The sequence below is a fragment of the Papilio machaon genome, chromosome Z (genome assembly GCF_912999745.1).
Source record: "Papilio machaon chromosome Z, ilPapMach1.1, whole genome shotgun sequence".
NCBI classification, from domain to species: domain Eukaryota; kingdom Metazoa; phylum Arthropoda; class Insecta; order Lepidoptera; family Papilionidae; genus Papilio; species Papilio machaon.
In genome coordinates this window covers 5,594,492-5,610,874 of record NC_060016.1, presented here as the reverse complement: position 1 = coordinate 5,610,874, position 16,383 = coordinate 5,594,492, and the positions used below count along the sequence as shown (strand labels likewise).

The window sequence follows — 16,383 nt, the reverse complement described above, 5'->3', positions numbered from 1 at the left end:
ATACGGGTTTAGTAAATCATTTTATTTTCAAGTTTTGTAAATTGCTAATGCGTGGTAATCATAACATTTTCTTTAAAAGCATTTGCTGTTAAAAATTGTTATAGCCGTTATTTTTTCCAACAATTATAATTTAGGTATTTTGAGATCCCCCTTTTGACACTCAAAGACCCTTAATACCCCTGCTGGCCGAAAGTTCTATTTTTGTTCTTTCCACTTAACTTTCGACCAGGTACATTCCCGTTCGGAAATAATATCTTGCAATTTGGCCATTCTGCAGCGTGTGTATCCTCAGTTCCCTCAGACACCGTACTTCATAAACCCAAAAATTGATCATCAGCATCACTAATTATAACATTGTATTAATGATAAATTAAAAATCTTATCGTTCTACATAAGATACTTAATCGAAACATGATCTCGACGTTTTGTCCTTTTTCCCAGCTTCTTCATATTAAATATATTCATAATAGGGCTCATTCGGTCACTTCTTCCTCTTACTTATCATTTCGTGTATCTGCTTACTGTTTACTGCTTCTGAAATTTTTCTTTTAGGACCACTCCTTTTCGTCATAAGTAATGAAAAATTTTCCCTTTCGAGCTATGATCCTTTAAATTTTGTGCTCACTTCGTTTGGAAACATGTTACGTCATCATCGGTAAAATTTGGTAAATAATTACGAAAAAACACCTGCCATCATCATTCTTCTGTCAGTCATCTTAAATTGTTAAAATGATATTTACGTTATTAAAAAAAAACACTAGTACTTCATTAGAAAAAAAAAAACATAACTAAAATTATTTTAATCACTTCAAAGAGTTGAATAATGTAGCCTCATAGAATACTTTCTTTTGCATCGTTCGTTTAATGAAGGCGGTTTTTATATATTGCATAATAAAAAAATCAAAAGTTTCATAGAATTAATTATCTTGGTTTTGTGTAATTTCACACAAATTTATGATTATTTTAAAAACAAGAGCATTGTTAGTTTCAAGCACTGATTAACACTACAATTGTTTTTTTCTTATAATAATTTCTTTTTATGGAAATTTCGAAAAAAAATGTAATTTGCTTATACAATGTTATAGACGCTATTTTTAACAATTCCAAAACTTGTGAAATTTATTCTTCAGTTAAAGCACAATGTATTTATTTCATATAAAATAATAATAATTAATAAGGAAGATAATTTGTTTACATTGAAAAGAAAAGCAAGGAAATGGTAATCAAGTCGGTCATAAGAATTCGTATTTGTTAAGGGAAATGACGAACTTTTTACTTTAAATCGGTATAAGGTTTGACTTAACTAGTTAAACATGCAGCACCAAAATATATAATCTGTGCATCAAACATTTTTTAAATTTTAGAATATTTATATTATTCTACAATTTTATTGAAAATAACAAATTGTTTCTGCTACAGATAGCAATCGTTAGAGGTATAATTAATGTATTTCATTTCAATAAATTTTTTTATCAAAGCTTTTTGTAATGCGTAGTAGCCCTTCACTTCGTTTTATTTTATCTAGAAAGTAAGCAGGCGTGGCGGTGGTTCAAATAACACTACGCAATGACTGCCGATTATAGTTTCGAAACAAAATTGATGGCTAACTAAATTACTGGCGTGTTAATAGCCAAACAAATTCATAACAGTGTTCTATAGTAGACATAATCCCACGGATAATTATATTTCTTAAACTGTGAATGTAAAATACCATTCAACATGTTATATAATAAAAAGACAAACTACGGAGTGAATAATCCCAACTCTTTAAAAGGTCAAATGTTCTCTGATTCGGACGCAAGAGTTTATCTGGACTTGGGCCCTTTAGCAGATAGTGTCTTTCCCATTTCGAAGTGTGGCGATATGCAGGAAGAAGGTTCACATTCAACATTATATATAGATATATTTAGCATATGACCTTGATGAGATATAATTTCGTATTTTATAAAACCGTCTATATGTATATACGAATATGTCGCTATAAGTATATTATAAAAAAACTAATGTACAATATGTTATGTAATAAATGAATTTATTAATTTCATAACAGCGGCCAACATGTTCTAGATTACTAAAAATTATATTGCAAAGATCATTATTAAGTTATGTAATGTAGCAGTGATAAATAATTTCGTAAAGACTTTTTATAATATTTAATTACTAATAAGATATGATTAACTTTCGTGTCAACAAGTAATAAAACTTGTGATTGATAATAAAATAATTATCATATTTGGCAATTTGCTTAATGCAATTTTTGTAATATGTTGATACAGATGTGATAAATCTTCGTAAGTGACCCTATTTCGAATCGTGGCTTTAGCTATTCGTAACGTGTACTTCGAAAGCATCCTGAGAGGGCATATCCCTAATACTTATGAAAATCGCCTTCGTATTGTCAACGTCAATTATGTCAAAATTAGTGAGTGATTTCTGGTTTACTTTACGCCCCTATCAGCCTTCTCAAATGTTAATACGAATTTTATCGTTGACGATACCATGACGACTGTCACAAATATTCTTGCTAGTCACTGATTTCATGTATACTTATATGTTATGTAATATTTTCAATGAAAGAATGTGTTATTTGAGTAAGAATAAGACTTGACTCTAAAATCGCTGCTCTTTATGTGAGGAAGTGCAGTTTAGTCGTATGTTTACAATCAAATGATTCCAATGAGTCATCGGTTCTGTGTGCGTAACGTTTATTACGAGACAATACTACATGCTCACACCGTAGAGCCAAAAAAACATACTTGTAACATTCTGTGCATTCAGTTAATATCAGACAAATAAACAGTTTTATATGGTGATATGCCGCAATGTGTGGTTTTATATTTTATTGTGATTGGATTGTGATACTGTTATATACTTTTTTTATACAAGCCTTTAAACAGTGGAAACCCACATTTAATGCTTTTCAATTTCGTACGAAATTTTGATAAATAACTTGATCTCTTTTCTTATGGTTATGTGACATTTTGTTATTTATAGCAGCTGTAATTATCATCTCAGCTTACTCCAATGCGGGTCAAAACGAAAGTTGATCTATGAGAAGAATCATACAAATGCAACATCCATGTTGAGTAACTCAGCCCGCGGTATACGCCGGAGCCGGCCGCGGCATCATATACAAGTGTTTATATTAATCCGTGCGTTGCCAACCCCTTTTGTTATCCAACCACAGTGCAACCGATGGCGAAAGTGGGAAGCTCTAATAATCACGACTAGTCTGTCTCATGTGACGTGTTAATATCTAGAATAGCTTTGATAGAAATAGCCACCACAGATAACAAGGTCATACTCCTAAGTATTTGCACTTTTAGCAACATATATCAGGCATACACGAAATGTATCGTCCAAAAATATACCATAGCCTCGTGGAATGGTCCTTAAAGCTATGATTGGTTGGGGTTCCCCCGTTTTTATAGATTCCTTAATATTTCCCGTAACTTCTTGTACATGGACATGAAATTTACAGCTTTTTCTTCTTCAATTCCGAGATAGACTTATCAAAACAATGTGCGAAGCATCGTGTAACTCAATTTAATTTTTATCTGAGGCGATGAGCTCCGGCTCAGAAATTAGCCAGTGAGAGAAACAGATCAGTATTGCTGAAAATAAATTTTAAATTCTGATAAAGGTTTAAATTTTCGCCTAATAACACTTTGCTACATTTCTACATCTACAAACTACCAGCATACTAATAATCAGATATCTGGGCGGCTCTTAATTTGGCGCGAGTCGATGCGCTCAATTTTATGTGTAGCGAGAGTGATGCGAGAGGATGACTGATGACTGATGGCCTTGAGCCGCCCAGATATTAAAAAAAGCTACGTCTAATTTATTATCGTTATAAATCCCCAACAAGCTGAAACCTTTTGCAAAAAGTTTCGCCCATGTGAATTTTTCTTTCGCCCGTTTTTATTATCCTTATATCTTTTAAAATATTTCACACCTATATTATTATTCCCTTCAAATCCGTTTATCGTTATGAGAGTAAGGAAGAGTGCGAGATAGAAGACCGGTGCGTGTCCGTCCCAGGCGCCGTTGGACGGCTCTACAAAAGCCTTGAGAGGTAACGTTCTTTATTACATAATAGTGGAGTTATGTGCCCCATATGTTTACCGTCGTCGGTATTTAATATAAAAGGTGTTATATATGTCTAAATCTACATAATTATTTTACACTGTTTTTCAGATTTAAGTTTTCTACATTTCGTTCAGTTTTAACGAAATGATGCAGTGGATCTAAAAGTACGACAATTTATTTATAGTTAGTAACTACCGCCCCCAGCTTCGCTCGCGTAGCAAACTGTACGTGGATGAAGCAGTGAGCAGTTAGTACATCCTGCTAACATGGTTATGATTTAAATTCTATTCCGTACCGATGACAATGTGTTACATTATACAGAATGCTAAATCAGGGGAATACTTGAAATAGATGGATTAACCCGTCACCCCTATTTCTGTGTTTCACAACACCCCCCGGTTCCGCGTGACTCTTTGATCATCGATTCGTTCGATCGGCCCGACCGGCAGTCGTGTAGTGATAAAAATGAGCTGGTTTACATTTAAATAGCTTTAACGGAAATACATTTTCTAGTTACTCTGAGCATTAAACTTCGGAAACGTAATTTGATTTAGAACTGCCTGGCTTGTTCCGTGATGCGACACCGCGTCACCTGATTTACACAACCGTATCGTTACAAGAAAGTAATATAGCGTTAAAGTAAATACGTAATATTGCGTACGTAGTTTGTTTATGTGTTGATTTCACTTAGTTTCACAAGAATGTGCCCGTAATTAAACTTACTAAATTGGACTATACAATATTGTACCGTAAAATTCCAGTTCACAGCTCGGACTCAAACTTGGAACTTTTATTAGCTGGTCGTACAGTAACAAACTTCACTAAAGGTGGGTTTCCACTGGCGACACATTTATTTAAAAACACTACCCTTGCAATCTCTTTGAAAAAGTGGCGACAGCACTACTTTTTATTAGAATCCATGCAGTGATATTAAGAAAAAAGTTATTGTTCTTAAATAAATTATGTTTCTTATTTATTACTTCTTACTAAAGTTATAAATGCGAATGTTATGATAGATGAATGGATGGATGTTTGTTTGAATGTATCTACAGAAGGGATCAACGGATCTTGATGAAATTTGGCACGTTTGTAGAACATGGTCTGGAAGAACACATACTTACTTATAAAGTTTTTTTTTAATGCCGCGCGGACAGAGTCGATGGCAATAACTAGTCTTATTATAAAATATGAATTCTAGCCATCGAGACATCTTTTGAAAGTAAATAATTTTTCATGTATGTGAGAACGCTCCATTTTTCGTGGGCAGACTTCTCATGAATTGTATTTCCATAAAAAAACCAGCAAAGCAACAGAAAATACCAGACTATTATGTCCGGAAATATAAAATATATCACCATATTACGAAAGTTTACTTCGCAAACGATATACTTAGTTATATTTTTATATAAAAGTATATCATATCGTAACAAGAACTGAATGTAAATTGCCATTAAAGAGATCAGTAACACATCAACTTACTATCCAGTATATCATTATTACGTAAATTATTTTTATACGTTAATTTTAAGTTGGAATAAATCTTATGATACAAATGTTTATGCAACGTTATTCATGTGTTGTATTGAAAAGTGAAAAAGATTATTAACTCGTTATTAGTTTTAAAATAAGCCCGAATGACTACTGGATTATCCCTATTACGCACCGAGGAAGAATGCGTTTCGAGTGATATTAAACAAAGGACAAGAAGGGTGTGACATCAATAAATAATTATACTCGTATACGCCCGAAAACATTATTGTCAATAATATGTTTAGAATTTAAGGCCAAAAGTTTATACTTAATGCTGTTGGTGTTTACTAAAGATGTAAAACCTTAATATTAGTAACTACATTAAATTTTATTTTATAAACAAGCTTGTTTTTATTTTTTATTTTCATCCAGTTTATTTTCATAATATCTTATAATTAGTTTTTGAACAACATCTATTAAACTTATAATTAACACCATAGAAATCCACTAATCTTGATTTTATTATGAGTATCGTTAGAAAGAAATACTCCAACTATTATTGCAAGTGAAATATGTATGACATATATATTCTAAGGAATACGTCAAAAACAGCTAGTTATTGCCAACTGCATTTATACTAAATCGCAGATGTAGTAGCAGATTACAGATCTATTATAGCACAAGATTTCCGATAATACCTATCTGCGCCCTTGTACAGTAAAACTATCTTTGGTAGTGCAAGCAGGCCCCATGACGTTAGTAATTTATATACAGTGGTTATGGTTTGTGAATAGTCATAACTATATCAGGATATATCCGCTTCTGAATAAACATACATATTAGTAAAAAACTTGAACAACAAGTATAATGTTTTGCAGTACAGTTAGTGAAAATGTATTTCGCAAAGCTTAGATGTTTACAAATAATAAATATAACAAAATCGCATTGCAATAAAACGTCCCCTTTACATTAAAAAAACCAGCATTCTGGGATAGTTGAAGGCTATAAGCAAAGTAAAGCCTAAATAAAAATGAGATGTTTTATCGTAATTAAGATATTATGTTGTTAAATTAATAGGTGCACATTTTGAAACGTTACTTTAAAACTAAAAAAATCTTAATTTACCAAACACATAAAAAATCTCAATTGACTGCAAAATCTTCCATCACGAATGACCGAAAAAAATATTTTCAACACAACGTTTAAGTTGCAACCTTCTATAGACCTGTCCGTATAAACTTATGAACGACGTAACTAGATCCTCCGCTACCGAATAGCCCCACCAGTTTGATCACGGCACCTTTCTACATTCAACGGTCAAATATCTCCCACCTTTTCAATTTGGTCGGGTAAAACGGGTTAGTAGGGATGAACCAAGGGGCAGTATTATGTAATTCTCGGACATACGCTCGGCGCATATATAAGCTTGTGGAAGGTTTAGATCAAGCAGAAAGCCAGCAAGACTCAGCAGGTTTACTGTATCACAGTCAGTCCAGCAAAACAAGCAAGATGTACGCAAAACTCGCTGTAAGTCTCACGATATATCATATTAAATACATCCCCTTTACAATATTAAACTTATTTCAAACAAAATTAATTTAATAAAAGAAAATTAATTTAACATAATTGTTAGTTGGAGTTTTATTTAACTAGAGTAAATAACCGGCTTAGAGTTTATTTTACGACATAGTTATTTTAAAAGGTATATTTAGAAATAATTTAATTATTTTGTTTGATAAACATGGTAATGTATAAAAACGTTTGATAATTAAAACGTTATTTTATTTCTAGCTTCTCGCCGTCGTGATTGCCGTTACGGTCGCAGTGCCCATTCCTGGAGGATACGGACAGTAAGTACTAACACTGTTATTCAATCAGAAAACAATAATAAGGCAAACATTTAATTTTAATTAAATAATAAGTAAGTGGATTCGTTCAGTGTATATTTGTCAAAAATAAAAAATCAGGTTCATATTTGTGTAAAACAGTGAATGGTGAAATAATGGATTATTTATCTTAAACAATTGGCGAACAAGCTATTCTCTTTTCAACAAAAATATGGGAGCTGACAGAGGTTGAGAGACGAAATTGTTGTCTAAAAAGAACAATGACAGTAACTGTTGAAATGACAATTATAAAAGACAAAAAAGTTAAATAACGTCTGTTTAGTAATTATTATTTGTATGAACGTTAAGGAATGCGTAGTATTTAATAATATGAATCAGTCAATAAAAGCTTTCTAGAAATTAAAGGGAGTGTTTGTTGCGTGTCTAACTTGCCGAGAACAAATATCCGCATTTTATGCTTTCATTTATACCTTCAGTGCTTTTTGCGACATTATATAGAAACCGCTTCCTATTCTCTTTTGCGAAGACACAGAGTGTCCCTTTTTAATTTGCTGTAAATTATACCATTTTTTTTTATTGCATTTCGTATTTAGATTAACAAGGTCCAAGGGTTTTCATTGTACTACCTAGTAGCCGATCTCTATGACATTTTTGGCAGAGATCTAGAATTAACAGATAACTTTTAAAGTATGTTTGCGATGAACCTACTAAAGATGTTCATAATTGTATTTAAGTAAAGTTAACAAAATTTATTACATTTAATCAGTTTCTTTTGATGTATATATATGTTGTAGATTTTTTTAGATGTTAAAATTTTCCTTTTTTTTCATCTAATCACTTAAAAATGATTTAGAAATGTAATGTATGTATGTATTTGATATCAATGATAGCAGTTGGTTCTAATCCATGTCATTTTAGTAAACCGTGGGAGGCAAAGTAAAATTATAATGCATATATTAAAGTCTTCCGGAAAGAACCGTGAGAAAAGTAGTAATTCAGAATTACAGGAAGTACAAAATAAAATTGAGGCACAAGCTTTTGTGTATCTCTATTATTCATAATTACGAAGAAAGTTAAAACTAAAATGCTTTATTTGTTATATATCAGTGTCACACTGACTCGCCTTGCAAGTTCATTTTTAAAGTGAAAGTAATCATTGATTATAATTATTTCAAAACAAAAATATCGTATATCGATATTTGTTTCTTTTTTAAATTACTGGTATTCTTTTTTTTCAATTTCAATTACATTTTTATTTACCATATTCCCATATAATTATTTCCTGTCTACGCCTGTTACCATGGTCCTCTTGGTGAAAGGTTCTACATGGCTTTATTTATGCTTACCGCCTCTGTTAAACATTTTACGTAACCAAAAGCGTAAGTATTGCGAATGCAGATTAAAAACAAGAGTTGTCGCAATTTAAACGATGCGTACGCACTCTTAATATGCACCGTTTACGAGCTGTTTAAAATTCACACTTACATAAATGTGACGCGAATAATGTTATAACAATGTTAGTAAAAAAGACCAAGCAGAAATGTTCGTGAGTAATGGATACTTAAGGAAGTCTTGTTGCAAGCTATCTAATGCATAATAGTTTTACTCTAGTTCACTTATAGTAACACCCTTTGTAGAGTATTTCCTAGTAGAATACATGCACATAAAGTAATAAACTATATTTGTAGCGGACCAACTAAACATAAATGGAAATAGAATTAAAGGTTGGCTACAGTTTTGCAAAAAATATAATTTTTTTAACATAGAATATCAAAAATTATATATCTATTGGAGTTCAACCTAGAGCCGAAACTGAAAAGCTGTACAATTTGCCAAGCGCTAATATACATTGATGTCGAGACTTCCGATTTAAAACGGACATGTACCACTTTCTTCCATATGTATGATTTACACGGTGAAACAAAACTTCAATCGTATTTGTTACATATTGTTATGTAAGCGGGATTAATTGGACTGGCCCGTATCAAATTCACGAACTGGACGGATGAAAGTAGGCCTATGTAACTGCAGCGTTAACGACGTAACAATTAAACTTGTTATGATAGTTTTTATTTAAACAATTAGGTACTTTTTTATTTATATCAATTAACGGTATTTTCCATTCATATGTTGAGTTTTTAAATCAATTAAAGTTCTTTCAACGTTAGTTGCTGCCATGTTTTTTTATTCAATTAATATTATATTTAAAGTACTAGTTGACTACTATCAGGAACTAACGTTTATATAATTACAAAAAATAATTTTCACGTTATTGTTAGAATTTAGATCAATTAATCTAATCTATCTTTTATTATATGACTATAATCCTTTTTTTATATGTATTAGTGAAAGACCAATATTAGACAGATTCCAAGTGACTATCACGCGTTAAAATATAACTGCAAAAAATTTGTTGAAACTAATTCTTAATATAAAAAAGTTTTTTTATCCGCAAAAGTATCTGATGGACGTTAAGTTAAAGCTATAGAGTGATAGTCATTTATGAATTTACCCTGAGCGACCTCCAAGTCGACGACAATACATGTCCACTCACAGTTGTTCTGCGAATAAATTGCGATGCAACTTTCACTGCCCCGATAATGTGGAGGAAATGTCAGGTTCCCTCGAATTATATGCCATGAGGTTTACATAAATCATGTAACCATCGTAATGACATCACTTGGAGCTTACATTTCTGAGTAATGTAGTTATATTATCAGTGTAATCACCATATCGTTAACGAAGTACTGTTATTACCTATAATGTTTAATTATTTGTTATTCGTATATTTAAAAAAAAAATAGGTAATATAAGACTTAACATAAAAAACAGTAGTATATATGATAAATGTGGAGGAAAAGTATATACAATTTTCAACATTGCCTAGTCTTATAGGGTAGAATTTTAATTTTAAAGCACAAAATCCAGACTGTACCGTATCACATTAAATTAAATTAATGGTAATATTCGATAACGTCGCTGGGGCAAATTACAAACATTAAGTATGACGTAATTTGCAAGCAGTACTCACGATATAGTATTATATAATCATAATATTACTGGAACTGATCTTGATGATCATGTAATAGTTAATTTACCACCAGTTATTTGTGTCATATCTCATTAAAGACACAGCCTAGTTAGTTTTGATTGTAAGTTTCTAGGTTCAGTTTAAAAGTGCTATATATTAATATATATATATTTTTTTTCAACAGCCATAAGCATGTGACAATCCACGTGCCGTACAAGATCCACACAATTCACCATCACCACGTCTCCAAAGTGCATGTACCAGTGCACGTACCTGTTATCAAGGAGGTGCCCGTGATCAAGGAGGTGCCTATTTACAAGCACGTGCCTGTGCCCGTGGTGCAGCACGTGCCTGTGCCTGTCATCAAGAAGGTGGAGGTGGAGAAGCAGGTGTACGTCCCGGTTCACGACCATCACGAAGAGGTGCATCACGGATGGGAGAGCGAGTCGCTGTCGCACGGCTGGCACTGATTCTCTTTACATATTAGATTAGGATTAGGTGAGAATTGTGTTTTACAGTAACGAAACACATCCCCTAGATAATAGATAGCTTTAACATTGATTGATTTCAATGTCGAAACCTTCAGGCAATAAATATTGTCATCCCTTTCATTTTCTTGAATAAAATTGACTACGAAATATAATTTATTTTTTTACAAGCGTAGTGCATTGGAATTCCACGGTTAGAAATATACACTTCCATTGATAGTGTTTCTTCTACAGTTATTAGTTATACACTGATGCCCGTTTCACTTATTTCACAACTTTGTATAAAATAATTGTAATTAATATTGATTAATATTTTTATTTTGTTTTCAGGTTTTATTTTAAGTACAAACCAAGACCTCGTCGTACTTACAACTGTGCAGAGTATACCCACCAGTGCAGATGTTACACCCACTTATTAATGTAGATGAATTGTTACCGTTGTTTTTTTAATGTAAGAACCAAAGACAAAATAAATGAATGTTGAATTCTACCATATTATTTTCTTCCTTTAACCACTAAAGTATAATCTAATAACTGTAATAAATATTGACGCGGCTCGCCACCCGTCACGTCCCGTCTTGCGAAATGGCGAAAAGTGGATTACGGAGGTTCGTTTGGCCACGTCAAATGGAGGTCCATGATCTCCTCAGGATAACAGGCGTAAGTTGTGTGAGTGTATGTGTATAATACATACTAGTCACTGATTTTTTATTGGCAAAAGTAGTTTTACTAGTTGTAGTAGTAGAATCTATGAATACCTATTGGATATATTTTTGACATAACCAAAAGTGCTTTTACGTACTTTAGAATTAATGCACTCGGATAAAAAAGAAGCAAACTATTCACCACAATGGATTTTTGTTATCGACACCTATTTATCATTGTTATAAAAATAATGAATTGTTATAAATAACACGGAAGGACCCGATGCTTGCTTTGGCATTTCGGGCTGAAGACAGTACTTATTCCTCTGGGAACTACTACTATAAAAGTTCTCGGAAATAAGACGTTAGCGTACTGATGGTTGTGTAAAGATTTATTAATAAGTTTTCTTATAAACATTTGATAGTATTTTAAATATAACAAAATAACAGACATCAACACTTATTGATATATAATTCATCCAAATTTATGTATAAATAATATTATCGTACAGATTTGTTAAATTCTCTAACAACATAACATGTACATTCGTAAGTTGTAAATGCTACGATACTCGTTAATTGAGATTTAAGTACTGTTACTAGCCAACCTTGAAATAGACCACTAAAGCCCTCCTTTTTAATTATATTTTGAATACATGTTAGAAATTTTGTGCATCGAATTAGATGACGAGAAGTAACGTTGGTGGTGAACCTATCATCTTCTTTATGAGTCTGGAATTAATTTTAAAGGATTATATACAGTTTAGATAAAGTTTAAAGGTTATTAGCAAACGTGAATTACGGTGGCGAATGCAATTTAACTACAGCCTAAGAAAAGGATAACGCGACCCGTAACATACGAGCATAAAAAGATGCGAAGCGAGAAAAATTTACTAGGATGAAAGTGGCAATTGTAAATCAATACTCTTTACCTACCCCTCTAGGCTACGGCTTAAGTGATTGTTTCAAAACTTTGTCTCGCATGTGCTCCAACGATTTTAAGGATACGTTACGTCTCTCATGTTGTTGATTGTGTGAAGGTCTATGAATTCATTACTTGTACCATAAATTAACTATAGAAAGTCTGACTCTTAACTAAATTTGAAAACAGCGAAGGTAAGGTATGGTGCCAAAATGTTTGCTTAAGAAAAAAAAAATACGTTACTTACTCCAATTTGCAGTCGCCGTTTTACTAAGTCTAGAGGATACGTAGCAGTTTTTGAAATAAATCCCGCCGTGGATCCAGCAATCATGCTTGCGACGACCACATGCGTTGGCTTATATTCAGTACTGAGAGCATCGTCGCAATCACGACGATGAGCCATTTTTTTCAATAGTAGTGGTTGCATAAAGCGAAACACAGAGAATGACAAACCAACAGCAGGCCCGTACTGAAAATGAAATTCAAAGATGTTACTTGTCTTAATGTAGTATCAGGGGCTTAAAAGCGAAACTACGTAATTAAGACCTTTATAAGTTAAGCGGTCACGCGGGCGGCAAATTAAAAATCTTGAAGTTTATATTAAAAAAAATGTACCAAACCATAAGACATTCTTTTCATTAATGGTCCCACTATTTGTTTGCCCCTTAAGCTTGATAATCTTATTTATATAACAAAATTTATTTGGTGTTATATTGAGATGTTCTTATTTTATTTTAAACAACTACGAAAATCTTACTTGTATAAGAGAAGCTGATAGTCCTTCGTAGAAAGCAAGAATACCCCCCGCTTTGTATACGGCTTTAGCACCGTTTAATATCCCCTTATATTGTTCTTTGGCAATCATCTGTCTAACTCTGATCACTTCTAGAGGCAAAGCGACGGCGCCTGAACAGCAGCCGGCGATAATCCCACTGAAGAACAACATTGTGGGCCTACAAAATTGTAAGATAACTATGTATTATGACAATATAGTCTTATATTCATACTCTTTAAACTAGACTTCTTTTAAAAAAGCCTGTGACGAATTATCAATTAAAGTACAAGATAAAATGAAATCCTCGTCTTGAATGAAGATTTCGGTATATTTTCAAAATGAATGGTATTTTGGTAAATGAAAGCCAAAACGAAATAAAAAGCGCCTGTCAAAATGTTACCCAAAGTATCACAATGTTTTAATGGTGATTCGTCAATTATATTTTTTTCAAAGTAAATATAAAGAAAATAATATAACAAAAATACTTACATATGTTTTTCATCTATTCCCGAATTAACGACTTGTTTTGAGACTAATTCATATATGAAGAACTGAGTACTCACGGATAGGATAGAATGGACCTAAAATTATTTTTATACAATTGATGCATCTAAACTTTATGGCAGTTCGGAATATCGGATGAGGGTACATACATAAAACACAATTTTAAGTATCGGTAGTGCAGTTGCAGCATCTGTAGAGGGACCAACTTGTACACAATTGCGGAGACGTGCGCTTGCATCTAAACACGAGCCGCCGTAAGTTTAAACCGTAAAACATTTACATTTATGACTTTACATAGCAAACTTTTAATCAGGCATATCGCACAGTAAAACTCGTGTTCGATCCCATGATAAACTATGTGAACTAATAAATATTGGGAGTCCCGTAGATCAAGTTTACTTTTAGATCCACCAATGTAAATTCTATGTTAAGCCGAAGTCACGCAATAAAGTATATGAGTTGTAAAAAAAATCGTCGTTACTAAAATACCTGTCCAATGTAATGTCCATGAAAAAAAGCTTTAAAGCCTTCTTCCCTCAAAATTTTCCTGCTCATTTCGAACATGCTAAGGTGTTTAATATGTTTTCTTTTTTGTAGTTGCGTTCTTAATTTTATGATGTCCACAGGTTGTGTAATCAAGCGTGTTATGATGCCAGTGAAACACCCAACAGCAAACTTTTGACTATGAGTGAGGCTGTCATTGCGTTGGTAGCCCACCATTGTAGATTAGACAGCATCATTAAAACCGGTTGCTTTCATTTTTCTCTTAATCATATCAGATATAACTGAATGACACATTTTAGGCACAGATTTTAACTAAAACTGAAACTTACCATATTTTTGACATTTTATGACTTTAATTTGACAGTTAAAGTCATTTGTAGCTTTTTGGTGATAACCATAAATATGATATGTTTTTGAGTCTCAGTAGGTTTATTTGACAAAATGATCATGGATAGAAAAATTCATTTGTGCACTAAGTGTATGTATGTATCCTGTTAGTGACCCTATTGCTTCGTAATTATGTAATCGAACTAATGCTAAGGTTCTTAAAATATATGCTTTTATAGCAAAAATGAATTCAAGTTACACGCATATCATTAAAAATTATCGTTACATTTCTTATTCATTTCTCAAGTAATCAACAAACAAAGTAATCAGTGCTGTCATATGCATGTTAAATATATCCTATTAAGTACGATATCCATAAAATAACTGTGGATAATATAAAAAAAATTAAACAGTTATATAAGTATTACTTTATTCCATTCTATTTTGGTATGAATACATTGTTAATAAACAACGTGAAATTTTTCGCTTGTACAATGTTTTCATGCTCCTATTTCCTCAACAGTAACACCTCCTTTGGCAACGTTGTATGGTAGTAAATCATAAAAGGTCAAGAAAAATCTGTAACGGAACCGACATAATAATAATTTAATTGTACTAATATTATAAATGCGAAAGTTTGGATGTATGGATGGACGGATGTTTGTTAGAAGGTATCTCCAGAATGGTTCACTGGATATCGCTGAAATTTGGCAAAGACGTAGAACATAGTGTGGAAGAACACATAGGCTACTTACTAAGTTTTTTTTAATACCGCGCGGATGGAGTCGCGTGTGACCACTAGTATGCCTGTATTTAGTTTTGACAAATTAATATCGTTTGTAACGTACCTGTCGGGTTTGACTTTAAGTTCCTTTTCCAAGTATTTGGACAATTCTCTAACGATCTCTCTATTTTCTTTCGGACCGAGATTACCAATAGATTCTAAAGTAGCAATAGCACTGGGCTCTGACGATTCGCCGCCGAACGACATTTGACAATCTCCTGTTATTACACATATAAATTTCTGTAACAAAAATAAATGCAATATCAAAATCATGCGACAAATTTACTAATACAAAAAAAAATCGTTGGTTATTTAATAATTCATACTTACGTTAACATCCTTCTTTACCGCTTTTGCCAGAACTGGGATTATTTTATCAACAAAATCCCTTGGTATTTTATAACTGGAGATATTTGTTAATATTTTTAAACACGGCATTATTCCGATATCAACGTTCTACACAGCGCAAGTCTGAGAAACGATAATGAAACTTTGTATAAAATGTCAACTTGTTTTATCAACTGCTGAGTTGTTTACGTATTAAAATGATTAGACTTGTTATAAATACACTCAATCTTTGTATAGAGGGGGTTCAATGTTAAGTAAATAAGATATGACATTGAATTATTTTTCTTAAAATTAATAGTTTATGTACTTTACCTTAATATGTTCTCTAATAATAAATTATTGTGCGATCGGACGTTTTCTTATTTTTATAGGTCTTTTAACACTGGAGTCACGATAACAGCTTTCTTCTCAATAAGTGTTACTTAACTGAATTCGGAATGAGAATTCTTTGAAATATCAAAGCTTTATTAGTTTTATAAAAAACATTATGATTTTTATAGATACGTATATCTCGCATAACATCTGACCAAAGTTTCTTCACAATCTGATTAAGAATTTAGCGACGCGCAAAGACATACGCAAATTTGGATTTTTTTTTAAATAAAGTCTTGTATTCTTCCTTATCACATAATAAAATAGCGGGATTT

The 16,383-nt window shown here is 32.3% G+C and overlaps 2 protein-coding genes across 2 annotated transcripts; one reads left to right on the top strand and one right to left on the bottom strand.

The window, feature by feature from the left end:
* The first annotated feature begins 6,917 nt into the window (after positions 1 to 6,917).
* LOC106717129 lies at positions 6,918 to 11,418 on the top strand. Its single transcript, XM_014510848.2, has 4 exons — positions 6,918 to 7,089; positions 7,354 to 7,412; positions 10,625 to 10,938; positions 11,259 to 11,418. The coding sequence occupies exons 1-3, from the start codon at positions 6,931 to 6,933 to the stop codon at positions 10,908 to 10,910; spliced, it is 504 nt and encodes a 167-aa protein (XP_014366334.2). The 5' UTR covers positions 6,918 to 6,930; the 3' UTR covers positions 10,911 to 10,938; positions 11,259 to 11,418.
* A 3,660-nt stretch (positions 11,419 to 15,078) lies between these two features.
* Positions 15,079 to 15,881, bottom strand: LOC123723486 (macrophage migration inhibitory factor-like). Its single transcript, XM_045686244.1, has 3 exons — positions 15,719 to 15,881; positions 15,453 to 15,628; positions 15,079 to 15,183 (listed from the first exon to the last, which is right to left on the bottom strand). Exons 1-3 carry the CDS (start codon positions 15,824 to 15,826, stop codon positions 15,105 to 15,107), a joined length of 363 nt encoding a protein of 120 aa, XP_045542200.1. The 5' UTR covers positions 15,827 to 15,881; the 3' UTR covers positions 15,079 to 15,104.
* Between the last annotated feature and the right edge of the window lie 502 nt (positions 15,882 to 16,383).